Genomic DNA, 25,396 nt, shown 5'->3' with positions numbered 1-25,396 from the left:
TGTTTGGTTAATCATACGTCTATTGTTCTCCTTTGAAAGAATGTCTCTCTCATGAGTGCTTAGAAAAGTGAAAATCTCAAATGTGCTAAACAAAAGTTTTGACCATCACACTTGATTTTGCATGTGATTTATTCTGTGCTAAGTGTTTGCACTAGTATAGCACTGGAGAGACTTTTTGCCAGCTAGAATACTTTGACCATGTTTTCTCTTCAATAGTCAGCTGTAAGTGAGTTCTCATTTGTCTCCATATTGTTTACATCACTACAGAAGCCTCTATATTGCCCATACCTCTACAGTTTGCCCTTGGTACATTTTTTTACAGATGCTTGGCCAACAAATACTAGTAGAACAATTGCTATAACTATTTATTTACACTTCAGGGACAGAGGAAAAGGTCCAAAGATCATACACACATACAGCACCATGAAGAGGTGGCAAGGAGCAATACCACATTTTACTAATTGAAACATATACAGAGCTGCATAACCTAACTTGAATTCACATCAGCTCATTGGGTCAGGCTCTGATCTCACTTATACTAGTTTTATACTGGTGTGGAGTTACTTGTCATTTTTATCAGTGTAACTGATATCACTGGGGAAGTGGTCTGATGTGGAATCAGAGAATCATAGAATATCAGGGTTAGAAGGGACCTCAGGAGGTCATCTAGTCCAACCCCCTGCTCAAAGCAGGACCAATCCCCAACTAAATCATCCCAGCCAGGGCTTTGTCAAGCCTGACGTTAAAAACCTCTAAGGAAGGAGATTCCACTACCTCCCTAGGTAACGCATTCCAGTGCTTCACCACCCTCCTTGTAAAAAAGTTTTTCCTAATATCCACCCTAAACCTCCCCCACTGCAACTTGAGGCCATTACTCCTTGTTCTGTCATCTGCTACCACTGATAATAATATATTCCATCAAATCCTACACGGAGTTTAGACATAACATCCACACACACTAGCTAGAACTACTTTCCAGGTCCTTCCCTTTTATAAAATAAGGATAGGAAACCTTCACCTGAACTGATGGTAAACTCTTTGGAAGCAGGAACTGTTTTTTATTTTCTGTTCAGTGTCCAGCACAAAAGGACTGTGACCCCCACTGGGGTTTTTTTTATAGGTGATACTTTAATTAGAGCTGGGTGAAATTTTTCATCTGAAATTTTCTCTTAATCATCTTAATCTCCATCTTAAATAACTTTATGCAAAAAAGGCAGTTTGGAGACACCAAAATGTTTCACAGATTTGTGTCCATTTTGTCAAATTGTTCATTTGAAACAAAAATCTGAAAAATCAAAATGTTTTGATTTTTTTTTTTGCTTCAAACAACTTTTTGTTTCTAAATTTCCTTTAATTTTATTTTTTAAACATTTAAAATTTAAAATATTCAAAAATATTAAAAGTGGTCAGAATCGAAACAAAACATTCTGTTTGACCTGAAATTAATTTTTTTTCAACTTTTCAATGTGCTAAAAATTAAAAAAAATGTTTTTGGTTCAACCTAAAGCTATATTTTTTTTTTTACTTTTCAAAGTTGCCAGTAAAGTGAAAAATCTGTTACTTGCCAAACTCTAGCTGTAATATAATAAATGCCTAAGTGCCTGATACCAGCAGCATAAGTGATTTCATAACAATCTATTCACATATAGAACACTGGAATTCATATGATGCAGAGAGAGTTTCCAAAAGTTGCAATAGAAGAGCTGGTTTGAATTTTTTGGCACAATGTTTTTGGGATGTATGGAACAGACTTGGCCAGTCACAACAAAAGGAATCGGTATGCTCTCCACCATGGAAATGAAGATGCTGAGATGATGAAATGGTTGGACACTCCATGACAGGAAATGAAATGAGGTTGTGAGGATCCTAATGTGGGTTGCCCCAATTGAAGATAAGTTGAGGGAGGCTACACTACGTTGGTATGGATGTGTCCAATGGAGACTTGAGAGTTATATTGATAGGAATGCCCTTGCAATCATCATGGACGGAAGATGACCAAAAGTAGGCCAAAGAATCAATACATGGCCAGATATCAGGGGACCTTAGAGAGACCAATCAGGAGTTTTGGAAGAAGGCTATAAAAATCACTGACCTCAAACAAAGATGTTTGAAGAAGATGTTGAAAAAGAAGATAATGATGATGATTTTGGGGGGAAATTGTCAGCATTTGCAACCAACTGAACCCACCATCTTTTCCACATGGCTCCCAATCGGCCTCAGATCTACTCTGAAGGAACAACTGGCACTACTTGGCAATTCTATAAGGAGTCCGAGTAGAGAGGCCAAAGACTGGAGGAGCTACGGGGACTGAACTCCTTTCACATCACTGAAAGGTGACTAGTCAAAAGTGGACTACAGCAGAACCAGGATGAGCTCAAAATTATTTTAATGCAAAAAAGTTTGGAGGGCTATCAAAGAAACGGGCAACGGCTTCAATTAGGCAACTCATGTGAGCAAGGACTGCAGGACTGGATCACAGCCCAGACATGAACATGTGTCTGCAGTTGAAACCGCCTCCTCCCCCATCCCCACACCATTTATATAGCGGAAGGGCAGTTCATTAAGGGTATTGTAATGGGGTGACCTGCCCCTTTTAGGCCTGCAGCTTGCCAGCCCATACAGTTAACCTGCCTGCCTGGGATGAGGTGTGGGATTTAATTAGAATCAAAGGGCAGCAAGAAGTTGCTAGAGAGAGGGAGAAGCTCAGGAAACTGTAGAGAATGAGAGATTCCTGCAGGCAAGATCCTGAGTCCAGGGGAGTTGCCCGGCTAGGAGGGGCTGGGAGAAGCCTGCTCAAGAAAGAAATCCCTGAGACCAGGGGAGTTTGGGGTGGTGCCCAGCTTAAGGCTGGAGGGAAATTTTTTGTGTTTAATTTTGAACTTTGTTAAAAAAAACTAGCTCCTAAGGAGGGTTGTTATTGGACTTGTAAAAGCTGCTTCTGAAGTTTTTTGTGGAACTAAGAACGGACACTGAGGCAAGGGGCTGTTTGCAGGGCTGTCCTGAGGCCACCAGGGCCCCTGAGAGGTGGAAGGGCCATTTGATGCCAGATATGATTCAAAACTCAATGGAATAAATGGGAATCTTTCAATTTCAATTGATTTCAATGGGTTTGGGATCACGTCCTCAATGCTCCATGCTAGTAATTTCTAAATTATGGAAAGAGTTTTCACTCTGCATGTAGGAGATGCCAAGCTCTGCCTTGTTTTCTAGGGTAGAATGGGAAAGTTGTTCCAAAAGAAAAAAGAAAAAGAAAAAAAGAAATTAACTCTTCCCTGTCTTTTTAAATGAGTAGAACTCTTTTCCAGTAAATAGAGTTATTCTCTGATGTCTGGAAGCTACCAGCACATCTGGGCACTATTTGTAGCTGTTTCCTGCTTCTTAACCCTTTGTCAACTTGAGCTTGTCGTGACATTTCCAATGGCCCATTTCCATATGACCATAAGGAAGTTACATTTTCCCTGAACAGTTTCTTTGGGGGAAACTTGAATTAAAGAAAATAAAATTAATTTATGTTTTATGGTTATGGAAACCCCTAAAGAAGAAAAACTACCCTATTCATATACGTGTTCACTACATCTGAAAGGCAAGGCCAAAGAGATTTACCTACAGCAGCCAAAACAAATAATTTCCTTGGGCGAGCTCTGCCAGGTTTGCAGTGTTTGCTCTCCTACATGCCTGTGGCTGTGTTTAAAACACTCTATAAATGACAGCGGCACTCCTCCAGCAAAACTCATGTCAAACATAAACTTTGCTCTTGACCTAGAAACAAGATTACATACAGGTGTTTTTAAACCAAGTTCAATTACACATGCTAAAATGATGTACTTATGAAAGTGGTTAACAAGGGAACCTATTCTGGGCTCATTAGAGACCTTTCTTTATCTGATTCTGAAACTCCTTAAGCCACGAAAGGCTGAATGCCACCTGAAAAATAAGTAAGGACCATAAAATTGCTCTTGTGGTTGTGATTGATTGTGTACTCAAAAGACCTCAAGAAAACCAGGGGTGTGCATTAAAACACTTAGGGTGGGAGTGTTGTTAATCATGCACCTAAATTGTGAGGTCTGTGTTGTTAGTTCTGCAAACCTGGAATGTCATTTCAAAGCTCATTCGGAAGGACAGACCATTGTGAAAATATTCCTCTGCAAGGAGCTTGGAGGCAGTCCCCACTTTACAGATTATCCTGCTTAATCCCCACTCTTTTTTACCACCAGCCCTGGCACTTTTTCGGGGGGCTCATTTTAGAAAACCTTCCTATCTTTTGAGTTCTGCCTTTTAAGCAGAACTCATCATAGACTTAATGGGAAGTTCTGCTTACGAACTGATGGCATGACATAGCCCCATATCCTTTAAACCCACTGTGTCGCTGTGGTTCATCATAACTCCTGCTCCTCACCTTGGGTCACAGGCTCTGACATCGTAACCTTTGGGAAACCTTTGTTTCTAATACAGTCCAAGAGTTATCTAGTGGGGGAAGGAAGAGACATCTGGGGAGCAGCTGTATCAGCCCAGAAATCATGGAATAGACAATGCTAAACCATAGTCTGTTGTTCAGATGCTTTGATTATAGGGCCACCTTTCTTAGAAAGTTATGCCATATTTGGCCACTGCCACATTAAAGTCTGACAGAAAGAAACCCTCTTGTTGTGGCTCACACACCTTGCTATAACCTGCAAACTGCTCATTGAGAACAAAGGACAGTAAATGGTGATGGAATTTTCCCCGGTGATTCTGAATCTGCTTAAAGGAACATTTTTTCTTTTTGGCATTAAAAAAGACACTGCATGCGTGTTACATTCACAAGTGCTTCATCTTGACCTTTGCTTTGAATTGGATTTCAGGTGCTTTCTGCCTGGACTAATCATGAGTGATTTGCATGTAAAGGTAACAAAGAAAACTCTAAACTTCAATCCACAGACCTTCCACTGCACAGATTCCTAGCTAGCCCCATCAGTTGAACTGCTTGTGTTGTTTCAGATGTATGCTGTTCACTGTTCCCTCTAAGCTGTGCGTGTGTGTGCGCGCGCACAGATCCTAAACCCCGCAGGCACGGGGAAACACCGCGCGCACAAACATTTGCACAGAGCACAATAATTTGCACAGAAGAATTTTTTTGCGCACACGGCCTGTCAAAAATTAGGGATGTTTTAAAAGATATAATTAATGGCATTTGAAAATACCCTCTCTGTGGGTCACCTCTTTGTTACTGTTTCCCTGTGCAATACATCACTAGGTCGCAGCCCAAGTGGTTTGTGCTTGGGGCAGGGTCATTCCTTGCTAGATGACAAGAAGATATTCACATATGTGCTGTAAATGGGGTTTTCCTAATGAAGTCACCTAGCTAATGAATCTAATCACATCTAGACAAAGCAAGAACCTTAACTTACGTGGGATTGTTGCATTGCCTTTCTGCATTCTGCACGCCAGCACCACATGTCCGAGAGCAAGTAGACCAAGAACTCCAGGTTCCCCAGCCTCCATCAATAGAGTCCGGATGGTAGCCCACCTGCACACACTCTCCATTGAAGCACCACTGCAGAGTAACCCAGACAAGAGTGAGGCCAGCTGACGTTTAACAATACTCTTACAAGGCACTAACCGGCACTTGTTTATAAATCCCTAATCTGGTGAACGTGCAGTACAGAGAACTCCGAACAAGAGTGGTGGGCATCACAGCGCAATGGGAAACGCCGGGACACTTGGTTAGTGGGAGGTGTGCCCATGGGAGTAAAACTAGTTTGGATTCACACACACCTATTTCACCACAACTCGCGCTCCAGTTTTCTGACGGTGCCTAGGCAGCGCATGTGTCAGCCTGAGATTAATGCTTTGGTTCTGGTGTCATAACAAAGGCTCTACCAGCTGGTTACCCAGTTAACCTGGAGAACGGGTAAGATGGCAGGTTCTAAAGGGAAAGCCTCAAGAGTCCTTCATGATCTGTAGAATTGAACTACAGATTAAACTCTTATGGCCAGATTATTGGGACCAGCCATTCTGCATTAAGCTCTGCCCAGGAGTGGGGCACGTACAAATGGTTTTATGTTACAGTTATTCTGTTTTATGCTACTTGAACCTGAAGCCACTGTCCTGGTCCCCAGATGCAATTTAGAAGAGTCTCAGGATTGTTTTGTGATGTGCTCACTGGGAATAGCCCACCAAGGGTCATTATAGCAGCCCAGGATTGGCTGGTTGTGGCTGCTCTCTGGCCACGCCCCTTTGCCCTTGCCACGCCCTCTACACCTGGAGATGGGGCAGAGGAGCTGCTACCCTAGCCCTATGCCACACAGGGATTTCTCTGTCTTTTGGGAGCTGCTGCTGCAAAAAAGCAGGTGGAACGGCGGCCTCGAGCTGGTTGTTAATTCTCCTCTTTCGTTCTAGCTACACTCTGCTGGGCCGGAGGAAAGTTGAGTGTGAATGAGGCTGCAGTTGCATATGCAATGCTTGGAAAGTCAGGTCCATAAGGCCAACAGCTGCCATGTGAACGCATCAGGGAGCAAAACACAACTCCACCTCTTATGCTGCTTCAGCAAACTGCTGCTTCAATGGATTTAGGGCCCAGTCCTGTCATTCTTACTGAGGCAGATCTCTTCCTGAAAGCCACTGGAGTTGTGCCAGAGTAAGGACTGCATGACTGGGTCTATATTAAGCATTCTGATGTAGGGGTGTATTTTTGCCTGCAAAATTTTGGATTTTACCCTTTACCTTTAAAGTTAAGCAGAGGAGATCAAATCCCCCATTTCCCCCACACCCCACAGACGTGCTGATCCTTGTGCAAGTTCATGCAATGTACCAGAAAAAATATACGTAGCTAGGTCCTTCTAGACCTCACCTAACCAAAGCTGTGCCGGTAGCCGTGACATGGCAAACATTAGCACCTGGCTGCCTAGGTGATTTGAAGCCTACGCTGTTTGAATACTCAACAGTGCTGAATGTTTAAGTAATTATCAGAACACACAAATTCAACGGAGCCGAATGTATCCATTTCTAGGCATGTTCGCAGCTGTAGTTCTGATGCTGTGGAATTACACTCTGCAATCGACTGTGGCTGCAAATACAATTTACTCTAATTACCTTGTTCTCGCCACACTTTGTGCCGTCGACGGCAGCATCCAGCTTGGAGTGGCACGTGTTCCCCACTGAGCACCAGAGCGTATTGCAGACGTTCTGCAGAAAACAAGTGTGGACACAGCAGGGGGGTTACTGAGCATTCCAAAGGGCCAGCCCAAATCGGACCTGTTCGAAACGTGTTCACAGATTGAATTATCCCACTGATCTAATCAGTCAGCAAAGAAAGCCACAGCGACCTTTTTGTCTATAGAACTGCCTTTCTGGCCACCCTTTTCTCTGACAGTTCGAACGTTCGCTTTCCCATATTTAGCCCCCTTACTTTCCTCTCCTTTACGGTGACCCTTCCTTAAACCACGAGGAGAGAATGTCTGTGTGTGCTGTCAGTTTGGCTCCCTGGATCTATTGGAAGGGGAGCTTTGGGGGCAGAGGGCTCCACAAACAAACCAACCTCTCTCCTAATTCAGCCAAGATAACAATGGTGTTTTCGCCTCTAACAATTCATAATGCAGGATTTATTTATCCCTTCATCAGCAGAGAGTGAGTGTCTATGCAAAGACTCTCACAGTTCAGCCTGTCACTCAGCATTCACAAATTCTGTCATTACATAAAGGAAAACTGCAGGAACACCCAAAACTGGCTTACATCCATGTCATCGCAGAAGACGGAATATGCTCCATACTGCAGCCGGCACTGATGGCTGACGTCATAGAGGACTCCTGGTGGAACCAAGGGGTAGTCTACCACTTCTTTGGCAGGTGGGTCATCCAGACACAACCCCCAGCCTCGACTGCAAACATGAAACAGACAAGTCAGAATCAAGCAGATGGGGATCAATGTAGGGCAAGAAGAGACTCAGCAAAACAGGCTCTTGTAGAATGTTAGAACTGTTGTTACGAACAAAGGAAGAGTCGTGACTCAAATGGCAGCCATGAGTCATCTGCAGCTGGTGAGCACCAATAACTCTTTGCTCTGATACCCTGCTGGACCTGAGATTTCATGGGAGAGCCTGCTCTCAATGTTAGGTACTCAGCTGAGCCAGTGAGGCTGTGAGGATTTCCAACACTTACCGCTTACCCCAGTGCATGTACATACAATGTTCTGTGCGGGCAGCATGAGAACAGCTATTCCCAAGCATTACCTCTTTGCTCTATTTCTACCTGTAAAGTATTTCAGAATGCGGGACCCATTTTACTCCCGCTGAAGACAATGGCCCACTTTGTGTGCAAGACCCCATTGAAAACTTCACCAAAGAGACCCCCACATTTAACATTAAATCAAGAGAAGAAAAATCTTCCACCCATCGGTCTGAATACAAATAACTCCAGCCTAAAACCTCATTGTCAAAGATGGGGAGGCAGCCTGGTTTTTACGGTGGTACCTTGAAAGCACTCAAGTAAGTTATTACTGTGTTTAAATGAGCTATCACAACATGGAGGGCAAAACACTGCTCGGACACATTCTTAACCTGCCAAGATGAGAAATGTTCGCAATAAAATTACACCTCCCTGAGAGCAGCTGTCAGGGATTTTCTTGCACCAGGTTAATTTGAGAGGAAAGTCTGAGTCTGCAGTCCCTTCCTTAGGCCTAGATGGAACAGCACTGGTTTCCTCTGCTCTGTTTATTAGTTTTGCTCCTTTAGAGTTTGATGAGGTGGCAGGCTTGATGCAGACAGCCTGCGCTTTAAATTCTCTCCTTGCAAGAGCGTACTGCAGGGTTGAGCTCTTGGCCTCGTTCCTATTATGGGAGACACTTTTCCCTGTTCCCATCATCTGGCTTTGTGCCTGACGCTTCTGAAGCCCTGTCTATAAATCTCTTACTCAAGAAACCTGCACTCGTTCCTGCACCCCAGCCGTGGAACAATATCTCCCGTTACCGGTTTCATTTAAAGGTCTCTGAGAGCTCATTGCAGTGCAATGGTTGTTATCAGAAGGAAAAGACAGCACCAGTTCTGCAGGTCATTTAAAATATAATAGCTCACAGGCTCCTTGTCACAGCTACCCTGAAAGGAGCACAGCTTAAGGTCAAGACCTGCAAAATCAGGTCAGCTAGAGAGATGCGGTTAGTGCCAAGATGGAAATAAACAGCCAGGATATCTTACTAGCAAGTCAGGGAGGGAATGTAAAGGAAATTATTGGCAGATCCAATCTATTCCCAGTTAAAATCAGCACAGTAAGTTGTGGGTGCTTCCTGTGTGGTGTAGGACAAGTAAGGGCATCGCAAATGTGAGTGTGTGGAAAAGACTATGCACTGCTGCATTTATGTCAGTCGTGAGGCATCAGCGTGTTTATGTTCTCGCTCAACGTTAGTTAAGAAAGGCCAGCTGCTGAGCTAAAGAGGATGCCAGTATGCGTAGGAGACCAAGCATAACAGTTGCACATCAAGTTGTGACAATGTTTACTTCCACAGAACCACAAGATGTAGACAAAACGAGCAGCAGTTTTATTAGATTCAGGAACAAAATCCAAATGGTGTTTCAAAGCACCACAGCAGGAGGGATAGAGGCAAAATATTTTTAAACAAATGTTTACCAGCATTTGAAAGGAATCTTTAAGGATGTTTATGTTACGATGGATTTTTAACCCCATAGAGGAGATAAAGTCAGAGGTGAAAAAGACAAATTAAATGATTTCCGCTCCATTGCAGCTTTTTTCCTCCTGCCTTGTGCTTTGTGGATATCCAGAAAGTTATGTATTCAGCCAGGCCGCTGTGCTTGCACTGCAAAATGAGCAGTGACCTAGTTTGACCAGGAGAATGCATTAGTCTGGGGCAGAGGTGGTGCATTTAGAGGAGATGGAAGATATTTTTCAACAACTACAGAGACAAACTTTAATTTTCTTTTAAGTCCTGTATTTTGGGGAAGGGGACACTTTAAGGCATAACAGCAATAGCATCCTCCATTTAGACAGCGCTTTCAGTACAGAAGGATCCCAATGCAGTTCACATTTATAGTCAGCTCTGCTCAAATGCAGCTGCCTCCAAAGTGAAGGGCAGCCACCAACCACCATACACCACAGTGAGCGAGGGGAAATGTGGGACAAACAGGTGGGTTTTCAAGAGACGCCAATGCCGTAAGAGTTCAAAAACCGTGCAAAGCAGACAGGATCTCGGCAGGAAGGCCTTGTCCAAGAGACCCACACATAGTAAAGTGCACTCAAATCAATTTGTCTCCTCTGTGGGGAAGCAGATCCTGATCCAAGATTTAACTCTGTCATTCTAAGGAGCCAAGCTTCCACCGAAACACTTGTCCTATGTTTTAAAAACATCTTGGCTAGGTATTTTATTTCTTTATTTCTTTATTTAGCTAAAGCAAGTCAGAAGCATCCTGACTCTTCCAGAATAAAACAAATTGGAGCACTGGCCTGGGATTCAAACACAGAGATCTCCTTCCAGTCCTTTTAACAACAGCTTCTGCAAAAATGTCCCCTTTAGCCTGTCCTGGAGGCGTGTATACTCCTGGAATGGCTTGAAGAGGGAGAAGTTAGTGATTAGCTTTCCCCGTGCAAACCAAGGCTCTCACACCCAAAGCCCCTTGGCAAGCACATGTGTTACATGCACTTGCTGGAAATGGTTATACTTTGTTCCTGGAAAATATGCTAATTTACTACATATATGAATGGGGCACCTACATACCATGGGGGTGGGGAGATACGGAAAGATAGGGTTAAATGTCTGTCATTTGCAATCGGCAGATGAGGGTGGGATGCAAGGGGATCTGACAGTTCTCTAATGTGTAACAAAACAAGGTAATAGCAAAGAAAACGTCTTCCAATGAGTCTCAAATCTTGACATCCGTCCAAATCCTGCTGGTCTTAGGAAACTGAAAAGGCTTCCCCAGAAAGGGAATATGGAACAGAGGGTCCTGTTTGAGCTGTGAGGGACCACCAGGCTACTTAAACCTAGTGGTGCTTCTCTGGGTAGTTCCTAGTTTACTGGTAAGAGGGTTGAGCCTGCAATATTGCTGCTGGAATGGGTTTGGTTGCACAATCCTTTCTAGCCTTCTGACCTGGAATCAGCTATTAAAGTGCAATAGTAAAACAGATGCGTGTAGCAACAGCCTGATGAGGCTCTAAACTCCTGACTCCTTGTAACTCCTTACCCAACTCACAATATGAGCAAAGAGCACTCCTGGGGGAGTTGTTATAAAACTGCAACCACTTATTTCTTCAGCATTAGGGTGTTAATTCAGGTCGGTTTACAACACCCTTGACTTCCACCATGATTAGCATTCACAGACAGGACAAGCACTCTTTGCTTGCTTTAGTACCATGCATTTGTCTCCAGATGAGCTACAAGAGAATCCCACTACCAATCGCAAAGCATCTCAGCGACGCCCCGGAGGAGTACAACCAATGGCACATTCACCAGGAACAAGTGGCAGATTTTTAGCTGTGTAATGAGGTCACAGCCAAGTTCCTCACTCTGAGGAAGTCATGACCTCAGTTTCATCACTTACAGGAAAGGGTCTCATTGGAGCAAACAGGGCTAATGGCAGATGTCCTGGTGCTTCATACGTCATACCGTTAATGTCAATGACCTGCTAATACAGATGGTCAGCACCAAAGCTCACTGACCTTCAGATCTGCATCTCCAAGCTACAACCCTCAAAAATGAAGCTGGTAGGTACTGAGGAGAGCACCTTTAAAGGAGACTGCATTTCCGTGGCTACTGCTGTATGCAGTCCGAGCTAATGTTCCTCACTGCCATGTTCCCCGGTCTCATAGCTCGTGTTTTTTACCTCTTGAAACATCCAGGTCTTTCTACAGTTATTAAGAAGCAAAGATGACCAGGTTTGTTGATAGTGGTATTTCAGATGCTAAAGTCTTCAGAGGTTAGTAAACATCAGTGAGGCATGAGGATACGTTTAGCGGATGCCCCGTGGGCACTTAATTCTGGAATGTTCCTGATCTGCTTTCATTGCCATCAAATGCTTTTGCTGTATTACCCACGGGCTTGTCTATGAACAAGTGTCACCGGTTTAACTTTAAGGAGTTATTTAAACTGACTTGGTTCACCTGATGCAAACCCCTGCCTGGATACTCCGATTGCAGTGTACAAGTGGATTATAGCAGTTTGGCTTAAGGTGACTGGGAACAGGTTCAAATTAACGCAAAATAAGACAGCCTTAAACCAAAATCGGAGCATCTGCGCAGGGGGTTAACTAGATTGATTTAGAAACTGATTTAAGTGAAACTGGCCTGCTGTACTCACGTAGACAAGGCCTACCACTACATGGGGTTATAGCCTATCACACGGTCAGATACACTTCTCCACAACACTCAATGAGGAGAGTGTACCGCCCGGGACAGACACACTGTATCTTTCCAAAGGGTGTAGCCAGTCCGGCCCCAGACAGCACTCCCCCTTTGGCCTAATGCACAGTGTCTCTGCCCAATAAGGCTGCCTATCTCCTCACCCTTCCTGTCAGAGCGTTGGCTTCACAGCCCCATGCACCCCGTTGGAAACACAATGCTTTAAAATTACATGGATCTTTTTCCACAGGCAGCTTCCCAGCGACTCTCCTTTTGGGACAGGTGCGCAGCACTTTTAAACAGACCGCTGCTTTGAACTTCGTTGGGTCTTTCCAGCCAAATGTATCGAAGTCTAATTCGAGCTAGGACACAGTGTCGTCTAGACCATGCTTGAGAGGTCTGGATTTCTGTGAATACTATAGTGCTGAACTGGCATGAAATGAAGAGCTGATCACGTGACTGGAGGAAATATTATATTCCCGTTGCAAGCTTTACATTAATTTCTGAGTCCAGCAAAGTCACGGCCTGGCAGCTCCAAAGCTATTTTGTTTACTTGCTCATGGAAAAACATCAAAAGGGTATTTTATAGAAAGGAAAACAATGCATTCAGTGGAGTGTCAAGTCAAGTTATAAGAGTTGGACTCTAAGTGCCACCTACATCCAAGGCATTGCATTGCTGTCCCTTAAGACTGGTTTGTTCACTGTCTGATGTGAAACTTCAGTCCGAAAGAACAAGGGCGAAAAAACCTGCTCCTTGATCTCTCCCTGGCATTTGGTATGGCCATTCAGTCTCTAGATAACTGTAACAAACAGACAAAGAATAATTACTCCTGATATTTTGTTTTTGATTCCATGAGCTTCCCCCCTGCCTATGGCACATACTAGTCTAGTCTCCTGTGGACTGGAATGCTTTGGTTGTTGGGGTTGGTGTGCGGTGGTGCTGGTGGGTTGTGATACACAAGAGGTCAGACTAGTTGATGGCCATCGAGCCAGAGAGTGCCGTCGCAACATGGACACCTTTGGATGCCCCCTGCTTTTCAGATCACACAGAGGGAGTGGCACTAGGATGGAAAGCACTTCGTTTTCTCATTCTTGGCATCTGCCTTTGAAACCCTTTTCCCGTGTTCATGCATTGTCTTTGGAAGCCAAAATCCTCCCTCATTTTGTGGGTCATTGAGCTGCAGTTCCTGTCAGACCTGCAGCCAGCCTCTGACCTCCAAGGGTACTTACGTCACCTGTCAGAAGTATTCTCCCTCCTGTGGCCTAGACAGCGAGAGGGCTGGGAGAAATCTGGCACTGATGGGACATGAAACGGGGGCAGTTCGTTCCCCCCATAGTAAAGTCAGTCTTCTACTTTCACTATGGAACCTCTCCCCTTAATGGTGACACCTAAGAGCCTTAATACTCTCTTCTGCTAAGGCTAGAGGGAGAAAACTACACAGGTGCCCTACTTTAACAATGCACTTGATTGCGAGTGCACAATTGGTGTCGCTTCCTAAGTCTGATATTTAAGCCACCAGACCCCATACCAGACTCGCCTCCCCGGGTCCATTCCGCGGGGTGGTTTGAACTACTCGTGGCAACAGCCAGCTTCGCTGGGACTTGCACCAGCGACCCTTGGATCCATGAGCAGCGGAGCTATTTCTTGAGCCAAAGGAGGGTCTCCATTAGCGGTCGGGGGCAATAAGATTCACAGCCTCCTCCAGACTCACAGTGGATTTCTTAGATTTAAATGATGGTGGTCACTTAAAAAAAAAAATCTAGTCACAATGAGGGAGGAGGAAGAGTCGCTAGGGAGAGGCCATCTCTGGTCTTTGGGACCTCAGCCAGCTGAGTGTGGCTGATCTCCTTGTGCATTGATAGTGTTCAGCCCCTCACATATTCAGGCCTGGAGGCTTCCGAGTCAGACATGCAGATTCACGTGGATGCACGCCCAGGGCAGCTCTCCATTTAATATATGAATTGTTTTCACATGTTCAAATCTTTTTTTGATTTCTTTCTCTCTTTTATACAAAATTGAACAGTGCAATTTTCAATGCAAAGACTGTTCCAGGCATATCTAGCAAGCCCGGGTCATGAGGGTCTAATTCCTTGGCTTATACCTCCCTACTTTCCTGCCAACATTATTTTAACAACACAGACATTTCTGTGCTCACACCATCCCCTTTCCCTGGCCTGAGGGATGTCACAGACAATGAAATACTTTTGCTGAAGTGTTCTCTCCCCTTGAAGGAAGAGCTGCCCTTCTTGGGGGAAGAGAGAGACAGAAATTAACTGGAAATGCATCCAGATGATCCTTTTCTTTCTTGGGACACTAAGTGCAGCTCAAGGTGATGGTGATCAGGAAATTCCGATTCTAAAAGTGAAGGTTAAAAACAGAAGGCCAGATCAGTAGCTGGTGAAAGTCAGCATAGCTCCACTGAAGTCGTAGATCTACACCAGCTTACACTACCTGAGGGCCAAGGCTGTGTATTTAAGCTGTTGGCTGTCATTTAGAGCTGAGTACCTGAGATGCGGGATCAGTCACACAGCCAGCCCGCACACCATGCCCATAGCTAGGCCTTCTGCCTGGCTGCTCGGTTCCTTGCAGATGAGATGCAGCTGCAATTTCCCCTATCATTGCTTCTTGAAGGCCCTCTCATCCTTTTCCCTGCAGCAAGGAAGCGGAATGTCCCAGCAATGCCAGGTGCTCACGGATGGATGCAAATCTCAAGGCACCAGTCTTACGAACCCAATAACAAACTGAAGAGTCAGCAGTGTGGTGCTAAAAATAAACAGCTGTACAAAAGAATGTGTCTCAGCCTAGCTACAGCATGGAATACCTCCTGCCCAGAGACCAACAGAATTAGTTTGCCTTGGAAAGTCACTCGGTGCAGAGCAGAGGGTAAAGCAAGGTAAAGCTTTGCTTTGAGAATACCAGGTCTCAAGAGCGTGAAAAAGGCAACTGGCACAAGCCAGTGCCTGGGTTCTCTCAAGTCATGTTTGCAGTGGTGATGGGAATGCCTGAGCAGCAGAAAAGAAGAGATCGCAAGCACTCTTATGTGTAGTGCTTGTCTGGCCCCAGATTGCTGCCCACGCTGCGTGCCAGTGCGAGGCCGTAGGGGCGTGGAACGTTTCAGACTGAGGTGTCCCCTTTTTCCCTTGCACTCTGCTGCTGCTTATATTTTGCAGGGATGGGGAGCAGGGTCTACAGAGTGGCTACTTTTCCAGTTGTTAAGTTCAGTGTGATGTAAAAATGACATGAACTAAAGCACAGGTACCACGTCTCCCTTTGGCGGAATTGGTTAAAGTGCTCTGTCAGGTTCTCCTCTCACTTGCACTGGTGTAAATGAGGAGACACTGGTGTGCGTGAGAGCAGAACCAGTATTTCTGGGCATGCACATGTGCTGCACTTGTGAGTATCTCGACTAGTAATTAAACGGAGAAAATTGGACAGGTCTTAAGGATCTACACTGAGCGCAACCATCGAACACACACATTCAAGGAAGTGAGCTGTAGCTCACGAAAGCTTACGCTCAAATAAATTTGTTAGTCTCTAAGCTGCCACAAATCCTCCTCTTCTTTTTACATTCAAAAGAACGTCTCTTATTTTATTGTGCTCCAGGTCCTTTTGTGTAGGATATAGCGTAAGGCCACGCGTTTATGTGACAGGATAGAAGGACATGTGATCCAGAAAGCTGCGTGTGATTTAAATGTGCGTTAGCAATCAGGATTAACAGTCAGTGGCACGAGGCAATGAAATGTAGAACAGACCGGAACTGAAGTTTTACACAGCTCCGGAGCCTGAGAGTGAGCGGACACTGGTTGGCTGGATGGTCGTCACTGCGCGTGTGCTGCAGTGGGAAAGAAAATAGGACTTTGTTTAGAAAGGAGACCGGTGGCGTTGCGACAGTGCTCTTTTCAGCAAGAGAGAGGAGTAACCCTACAGTGCGGCAAAATTCCCATTGATTTCAATGGGGCCAGGATTTCACTGCGAGCATCCCATCCAGTGTGCCCCCTCTCCACAAAGGGCTCCAATGGTCAGTCCTGTGACTGTACTTCACGTAGGGCCTGATTCAGCAAGATGCTGAGATCCAGTGGGAATGAAGGGCAGCTGACTGCATGTCAAGGTGGGGACCAGCAATTCAGAGAACTGGGCCCCGATGTTTGCTCAGTTTGTCTCCACAATGCCCAAGTCCCATCATCTAACTCCCTATTTGGGAAAGCCCCTTGGGAATACATTGACTATGAAAGGTGCTGTCCGAAAGCAAATTCCTTTCGACTTCCCAAATGGTTCCCTGTCAGCTGTCAAAATTAGATACCAGTGATCTGGAGTCTGGACACACAAGGGCTCATGGACGATAAATGGGGGAAGAATGAGGTTGCACATTTCCACTCACCCCCAGTTCCTGCACTCAGATCTCATTATATAGATTGCTTTATGGTCATGTCAGCAAATTGGCCCCATATAAAAATCTCAATAATTTGTCCATAACACTGGGAGTACGTCGGGCACCAACATTTGCTGAAGACAAAGGAAATGATTCAAGTGATGCATGTTCTAGAATATGAGAAACATTGGTTGCCAGTTACCAAAGGTCCCAGCCCTCTGTCCCATTCTCTGCCTTGATATGCTAATATCAAGAACATCTGCAGCTCATTGTTGAATGGTCCTTTCTGCATGACCCACACCTGAAAGCCCTTTCAAGCTGCATTTCAGTGAGACGCACTGCTGAAAGAAGTCAAAATCCCATTTACAGGAGAGGCTGAGGAGTTATCTCCAGAAGCTCGAGTGAAAAAGAATGAGCCTTTCCTCCATTAACAAAGGGCTTGCAGCTCCCTTTTTAAGGCACTGAAAATACAGCACAATGAAGATTAAAAATGCATCCCAAGAATGTTAAACATGAGAGATCAGTAGATGAGATAAGCCACCTCTGAAGACCCTGTATCCTTGCCAAGTCTTGATGTAGCGTTGGTCTTGCTGTGGATGGATCAAGGCTACCATTCACAATTCAGACCTGTTGTTCCTCCAGAAAATTCTTCCTCGGGGCAAACCCACCTCCACCCCCGCTCCCATTCCCACCTCACCGCTACATAAGGCTTGTCCTCCTTCCACTCTCAAGTCCTTGAACTTCCTGCCAATGACTAGGCAGCCCAGCCACTCCAAGCCCATGTTCTGCACCTGCTGCTCTGAGTCCAGCTCTCTATTTCATCCAGGCCCCCTCTGACTACGGCGCCTGACTCCGGACTGACTGAGGAGCCCTGACACTAGCCCAGATATTGAAGGAAAGTAAGGAGAGAGGGTGGGGGACTTACTCGAGGAATCGTGTGACGTACTCCCTGCTGCAGCGGGACCAGGTGAGTGGAGAGGTGTCATACAGGAGCTGTGGAGACATGATGAAAGGTCTTTTCCCAACTGGCTCACAGTCATTGCCGCTTCCATCATGCTGAATCCCAAAACTGTGTAAGAGCACAGCCCCACAAAGGGGAGGTGAGCCGCATGCTTGGATACAACAGCACAGGTGCTTTGCTTTCTAGCACATTCACATCAAGCCTCTCATTACAAAGACCTAGGACAGTTTCTCCCAGTTACTCTGTTCTTAACACACCACTGCTCTGTACAGAGATTTTACCTCGTCGTCAACTTTAATGAAGCCAGGTCCAATACAATAGAAGTTACGTCACTGTCAGTGTGAACCCAGCTGATTCAATGGACTGAACCCTGGGCTGGGAACCAGGAGACCTGTGATCTATTTCTGGCTCTGTCACTGATCCACTGTGTGACTGGGGCAAGCTACGTCCTCTCTCTGCCTTGTCTATTTAGATTGTGAGCTCTGTGAGGTAGGGACTCCTGGGTGTATAGAGAGTGCCCAGAGCAATGGGGCTCCAGTCACAGCGAGGGCGTTAATGCACTGCTGTAATACCAATAACTAATCAATGTGTGGAGGGAAGTGGGTAGCTGGGTGATGTGGGGAATCCCCCCCGTTACTGCACTTTATGCAGGGCCTGCAGCAGGGCATGGAGACATAGAATCATAGGACTGGAAGGGACCTCGAGAGGTCATCTGGTCCAGTCCCCTGCACTCATAGCAGGACTAAGTATTCTCTAGACCATCCCTGACAGGGGTTTGTCCAACCTGCTCTTAAAAACCTCCAGTGGTGGAGATTCCACAACCTCCCTCGGCAATTTTGAGTTTCAGGGCTGGAAGTGGAGATGTGGACATGGGGTGGGTTTGCTGCCTGTCGAGAGAGGGCAGGGTGGAGACCAGGACAGCACATACAATAAGCAGAGCTGAGTGGATAATACACAACAGATGATGTAGCATCCAATGAGCCTCTTTTTCTGATCGCACAATACCTGAGAGCAGTTGGCAATTTCCTCAGATTTACTTGTTTGAAATTTGATGCACTTTCATGTGATTATTGTTCTAACCCCACAGAAAGTATTTGATTCTTGCTGATTTAGAGCTATATTTGGTTAGTTATGATTGGTCAGATAAGTCACATGCTATTGTTTCTTGATTGGGCAAGCATGCTATAGCCACAAGTATGAATTTAACATTTGGTTTCCACAACTACTCGTGCATTCAACTTTGCAGTGCACTTTCCATGAATATTGCTGCCAGAAAAACGCGCTTGCACAAATGATCCTGAGAAGTGAATGCACAAAGGGCACTGAGTGCAGACTGAGCAAAGTCGGATAAAATTCAGGCAGATACTTGCAGCTCTTTTTTTGCAGTGGGGCGGTGAGTCAACACTGGCAAGACTGCAAGGCTCCCACAGTGTGGAGTCCCAAGGGGTGGCTCACACTTAAAATTGGCCCTGTGAGTTATTGTCTTATGTATGTAAAACCCAAAATGTACAGCGTACAATTTTCCAAAGCACCAAGCCCCACTGTAAGTCACTTAGGTGGTTTTGAAAATTTTGCCCACAAACAAAAATGAAAGGGATACAGCCTCATAATCTCCTCTCCATAGTTACTCTATGTCCTTCCAACCCAGAGGCCTGCTGCTCCTCTCACACTGGTGTAAGTCCAGAGTATTTCTGCTGAAGTCATTGGCCTAAATCCAGGGCAAGTGAGATCAGAATGCGGCCAGAGAACTCAGTGCAAGAATGATTGACTAAGCCCAACTGCCTGAAGAGGATGATGAAAATTAGCTTGTTTCCAATTTGTTCTCGACGAACAAATATTTGTCTCATATAATCACTGCATACACTGGCGTACAGGAACGTGCTGTTCACAGTCTGAACCTTGGGGAGTCACTGCCTAGCTCCTTGTTCCCACAAATGGTTCATTTTGTGCTTTTGCAAATGCACAGCCACCAAGCTTAATAATTCCTATATTGTTGCTTTCCCACTCATTGAAATGCATGGACTTAGAAATGTATTTATTACACACTGTCAGCAGTAACTACATCTAATCTGGAAAGCTCCCGGGGGCAACAGATATAAAAGACAATGAATCCAGGTGCTGACAGGGACAACAAAGCACGCAGTAAATGGTGTTACTTAATTTAAAGGCTGTGGTTTACTACAGCTGTCTAGGCTGTCTGTAAGTTGCCATTTTGACATATTATTCACTTCTGTATATTTCTGAGGCATTTGCTAAAAATGTAATTGAAATAATGTGGAAGAAATACTGCCTGCAAAGAAGAGGATCTATGTGGTATAGCTGATATCAAACCCAATGGGGGACGTAGAAGGGGAAAATGTAAAGCAAACATTTAATTAATGGATCAATGAATTCAAAGTTTAGTGCAAGTCAGTGAATATATCAATACATGGTACTTTCCTTAAGGTATATATTTTTATGTAAATATAAAAGAATTTTGAAGTAGTCTTTCTTATTTCAAACTCAAACAAGGAAAAGATGAGACTATTGAACAAAACTGATTAAATTAAACTTCAGATAATCTATACTTACCCACAGAAATGTGATATACACAATATGAGACGAAATTAACATTTAAAATATATAATGGTTTCCTGGAGCTGTATTAAACTGATATTTAAAAGACCTTTCCAAAAGTTAATTGCATTAAACAGGTTGGGAGAACAAACCAAACATTTGTCACCAATTCTATAAATAAACTAAATTTGAAGAATTCCTAATTAAAAAGTCTTGTTCAAAACATTTCACGAATTCTGGTTTGATTTTGGGCCAGCGCATTTACAGAACACCATTCAGCTTGCCTTGAAGTCAGAGTTCAGTCAGACTGGATTTGACATATGAATGTAACTGCACTGGGACTCCTGGGAGTGTGCAGAGACAGTTTAAACTCAGAAAATAATAAAGTTCTAAAAATGAAACTCCCTGAGCAAAATCCTCAGGGTAAACTCAGAACTTCCACTGACTTCAGAGGGAGTTTTGCCTGAGTAAGGCAAGGCTGAGCAGGGGGTTGGACTAGATGACCTCCTGAGGTCCCTTCCAACCCTGTTATTCTATGATTACAGATGGATATTTTCCCACTTTGTGTACCACCTGCACTTTTTAAAGTAAGAGCTGAATAGTTTGTCTTTCCAGGAAAGGGGTCATGAAAGAGATTAAACAAATCCCTAAGTACCTGTGTCCGAGTTCATGTGCCACGGTGAAAGCCAGGGGAAGTCCTGTATCCTCATTTATATTACAGCTTCTGTGAGGCTGACACATTCCTGACACGTGAGAGAGACCCAGAGTCTCACAAGGCCTGTTCATTGCAGCACAGATGTCTTTCCTTTTACATGCAGGGGGAAAAACAAAACACACACACAGGACAAACCGGTTGTTTAAATCGTAGCATCTTCCAAAGTGTCAAAATAAAACTGAGCAAAACTATTGTCTGAAAACTCTGGAGTGGGGTCAGCAATTAGATTGAAAGGGGAACTCCAAATGTTGCAAGGTTTGTATTGAGTAGGGGATGGTAAACATCTCCCTAAGTAGAAGGGACTCTGGTCTCACTTCAATACAGTAGGCTCTCTGTGCTGTGTACCTGATGGATACAATTTGCACAGAGCGATTATATCTGCAGTCTCTGGCTGATTGGGTGCTGGGGTTCCATCCTGTGACATGACATAGTATCTAGCTAACCCAGCTGTAACATACATAGTGTGTATATAAAAGGTGACAACATATAACTGTTTAAACAGAAACAAAGAGTGGATGCATCTGAATGTAACAGATTTACGGCCCTCTTTTTCCATTTGCTCTCCCAGGAGCCCATCTTACTAAGGAGCCTGGTTAATTTAAAATCAAAAGCAGCTTGGTTCCATTAATTCCACTTTAAAAGTACAGCTGGGGCTGGGAATAATTAAGCAATGGGACACAACAGGCCGGTGCATTTCTTGGGGGATTACCTCAGCCCCAGGTAGCTATGGCAAAGTGACTACAGCCACCCAAGAAGAACAGTAACAATAACCCCACAGGCATGTACTGCCCAACAGTGTCTTATTTCTATTGCAAAGTAAATCTCCTGGAGAAAATGAGGGTGTTATGGGAGATGCCACGCTTCTGAATGTATTGGGAGTTAGTGAAACGACTTGAGATCACCAAAGACCAGACTACAGTGGCTTAAAGCCAGCAGACTGTACCCCTCACTCATAAGGAAAACACACTTGGGCTGGGATCCTCAAAGAAGCCTAAAGAATCCAAGTGCCCAAATCCCACAGGATTTCATTGGGAATCAGGCACCCTCCCTGATGCTCTTTTACGAATCCATAAGACAAAATGGCAAGTTTATACAAGTGAACATCCCCCATGGGGGTCAGGAAACTGGAGATGGGGTCAAACCAAAACCTTGCATTTTAACAGCCCCAGATGCTGGTAAATTTGAATCCATATTCCAGATTTGGATCCGAACTCTGAGGCTAGTGCCAATCTTGGGAATAGGCTAATCTCAAAACAGCAGGTTGCATCTCTAGTTACATGTGTAAGTGTCAAAAAAGGGCCCACATAAGGAAAATGGAATTTAAATAGCCTCCTCTTTCTCTCTCACACATTAGATCCTAGTGTCTCTCTCCAGCTTAGTGTCTCTCTCTATCTCCCAGCTTTTTAGGTATTTCTAACTACTTGGTAAATTGCTGAAACCAGAGAGCTAGCACAAGCAGAAAGCACAAAGCAGGATACCTGGTGAGCAAGACAGCTACATCATGATGCAATGGGTGGGCATCTCCTTTCACATTGATGCTTTTCTGCCATTTGCAAAAACTTTTCAAGGTGTTGTCTGCATGGTGGGTGATTTTCAAATCCTCCTGCCAACATAAGAAAGTAAAAGTCTGCTGTCACGGTGTTGTCCTTTTTGTCACTTAGAGACACTGGGGGCAGATTCTGATCTCAGTTACACTAAATTCAGATTGGAAGTAACTACACTGACTGAGATGGAATTACTCTAGATTTACACCACATAGCTGAGCTCAGAATCCACCCCTTTTTTACTGTCATTTGACTATGATCAAGTGGAAACGTCAGACAGTCTAGTGAAGGGAGTAAAAAAAAACCTGCAGGAAAATATTCCCATTAGGCTGCCGAATCTTTTACAAGGACGCAGCTGGGGGAAACAGATCAAACAGCTGAGCAGCTTCAGGCTTAGCTGAGAATGATAACTGCAGCTGGGAAGCACAAACAACCAGCATTTCACATCAATCATACAGTGCTGCTAGCTGGGATGCTCCTAGGGGACTAAGCCAATTCTGGAAACTAGAGAGAAGACTACAGCATCTACTAGGAAACACCCTAACTCACAGTCATCTCTCTGCCAGAGTGGAGCCAGCCCGCCCCTAATTTTAATGGAAATGCTGCCAAGAGCAAAACAGCCTGTCCAGTAGGCAGTAGGGCTAGTTCCCGTAGGTTGCTGGATGGGGAGGATGATGCCTGTATTTTGTTGGGAATCCTTTATGAACTACTGAATACGTGGCTACTTCTCAATATAAGGGCCAGCTTCTACAGCGTCTCTGCCCGTGGAACTCCCGCTGGCTTCCAAGAGAATCCCACCCATGCAGCAGTCACTGCATCGAGTCTCTAGTGTCTGTGTTTATTCTGTGCAAGATCTTTCTGGACATGCACGTGAGATGAAAGTGAGAGTTTATGGGCTTTCATGGCCAGTTCTCAACTGACCATACAGAAGCATAATGAGCTGCCAAGATGGAAATGGACCAAAAATATTAGTCACGTTGTTTTCTTTTTACCTCATCATCTTCTAACAGGATAAGACGAACTATTGCAATGTTGATAGGGTTTCCAATGCTGGCATCATGGAATATACCTGCCACCTGCAGAAATATAAACAGCCAATGAAATAATGGGCAGGAGAAAGCAATCACTCTGCTTGCAATACTCATGGCAAACACATGGGCTAGAGAAGCATGGTCCTAAAAGACACTGCTGGATAGTGTAGCCCCAAATCAGAAGTTCCTTAGAATCAGGAATGGGTCCAACTCCAGGGAAGTTCAGACCCAGAGCTGGACCTAAACATTAATGACATGCCCAAATAGCTACTAGAAATCATTAGAGCTGTGAATTTCAACCAAAAACGCGTGTGGGAGTGTGCTTACGCTGTGTAATGACCGTATATGGTTTCTCAAGGGGAACTGCTCCAACTTGGTGCAACACCATTTACTCCATCAGTAGTGATGCCCCACCATCTTCTGCTGCAACCACTAGCCACATCCAAACCTGTGTTACTTCAGTCCCAAAAGAGGAGCAGGCTAATTGTGCCAAATTATGCTAAACTGCCTGGTGGTTTTATGATATGAGCAAATACCACCAGGTGACTAGACTGAGATCACTAAGTTCATTTCACTTGTGACCTCAGACAAAACTGAATGTGGGTCTCTGGAGATGAAGGGCTAGCTCATTAACCCAAGATGCCACCTACCTTCCAATTAAATGAGTCTCTGAGCTCCGAAAGATTAAGCATCAATGTTCGCTGTTGAAGCATATGAGTGCAATTACTGTAATTAACTTTTCAAGCCTGCATTTGACTTTTATTACAGCCTTTACGGCACATAACATACACTCTCCTAGTTCTGTGCCAGGGTTTTTCATCACCTATTACTGGCTGCTTTACTCGCCTCTTTCCCTTTCACTGTGCACAGTGACACATTCCTAGGAAAGCCATTCACATATCCAATGCTGGCCAAGCTAGTATTCCACTCGGTCCTGGGTCAGCTGGCCCCAGCTCAGAGCATTATTTGTGGGCTGCAGGAAGCTGTTTCTAGATGAGGTTGCTAAACACGACTGCATCTTCTCTGCAGCTCTTGTGTGACATGTGGCACTAACACTGGAAACATCAGGAGTCGTGGGCACGAAGGACTTGATCCAAAGTCAATGGGAATCTTTGCATTGACTCCAGTTGCTTAGGATCAGGCCCCAAATGAGGGCAGGCTATGACTTTCCATGTATTTATCAAGCAGAGAACTGTCAGTTGCCTTACATGTGTGCATGGGGGAGTAAGGGAGCGTTAGCCACAGCCTTCCTCCCCTGCACAAGCAAGTGGCATGACTGGAAAGGGCTGAACCCTGGAAATGCAAATGACCTGTATATATGCCACTGACCTGTATGGGTTATATTTAGGCCTCCAAGGACACCAGTGGATTTCACGGTCATGGAACCCAGCACTCACCATGTTCATTACGGTCAGCACGTACTTTTCTATATTTTCACTTCCGTGATACTCCACCATCTTGGTGTCCGCTACCACCAAGGTCTCCACCCACTTCTCCTTGCTGATGGAGCGCTGCTTTATTCTTCGCTTCCTCTGCTGCTTCTGTTCCCATCTCTCTCTCCGTTTCTCAGACGTCTCCAGGCTTTGCGGAGATTCTGAAGAATGGAGAAGGGAATGGGCTTTCGATAACAGCTGAAAGCTTGGTGGAATATAAGAGGATTTTTTTTTAAAAAGGAATTAATTCCATTCAAGCCACTAGAGCTCTCAAGACACAGACCATTGACTGACAGACCATTAACTCACTCTTACCTACTCTGTCGAGCCACATGTTCAAAAGACCACTTAGAAGAAAGGCCTCTGAACTCTTTCCGTTGCTTGGTGGCATTAGCGTATTGGAGAGAAATCCAAATGTGGGTTTGGCTCAAGTTCTTTTACTGGAACTCTGCCCTGGAATATTGCACGC

The 25,396-nt window shown here is 44.7% G+C and overlaps 1 protein-coding gene across 11 annotated transcripts in view; it reads right to left on the bottom strand.

Moving 5' to 3' along the window:
• Positions 1–25,396, bottom strand: part of ADAMTS7 (ADAM metallopeptidase with thrombospondin type 1 motif 7) — a 141,516-nt gene that overhangs the window by 95,204 nt on the left and 20,916 nt on the right. For 10 of the 11 annotated variants that reach the window (XR_005226975.2, XM_037910115.2, XM_037910109.2 and 7 more), the window contains 8 exons: positions 24,892–25,088; positions 23,456–23,539; positions 22,398–22,522; positions 20,860–21,009; positions 17,613–17,756; positions 7,711–7,855; positions 7,072–7,164; positions 5,388–5,533 (listed from right to left, as the gene is read on the bottom strand). Coding sequence is in view for 10 of the 11 variants with exons in the window: in XM_037910115.2 (XP_037766043.1) it covers positions 5,388–5,533; positions 7,072–7,164; positions 7,711–7,855; positions 17,613–17,756; positions 20,860–21,009; positions 22,398–22,522; positions 23,456–23,539; positions 24,892–25,088 (1,084 nt within the window). In the remaining variant the exon portion in view is untranslated. Of the gene's footprint in view, positions 1–5,387; positions 5,534–7,071; positions 7,165–7,710; positions 7,856–17,612; positions 17,757–20,859; positions 21,010–22,397; positions 22,523–23,455; positions 23,540–24,891; positions 25,089–25,242; positions 25,381–25,396 lie in introns of all 11 variants that reach the window. The other variant, XM_037910116.2, reaches the window with a different exon arrangement.

The sequence above is a fragment of the Chelonia mydas genome, chromosome 10, assembly GCF_015237465.2.
Source record: "Chelonia mydas isolate rCheMyd1 chromosome 10, rCheMyd1.pri.v2, whole genome shotgun sequence".
NCBI lineage: Eukaryota > Metazoa > Chordata > Testudines > Cheloniidae > Chelonia > Chelonia mydas.
This window is presented reverse-complemented; position numbering and strand designations above follow the sequence as displayed.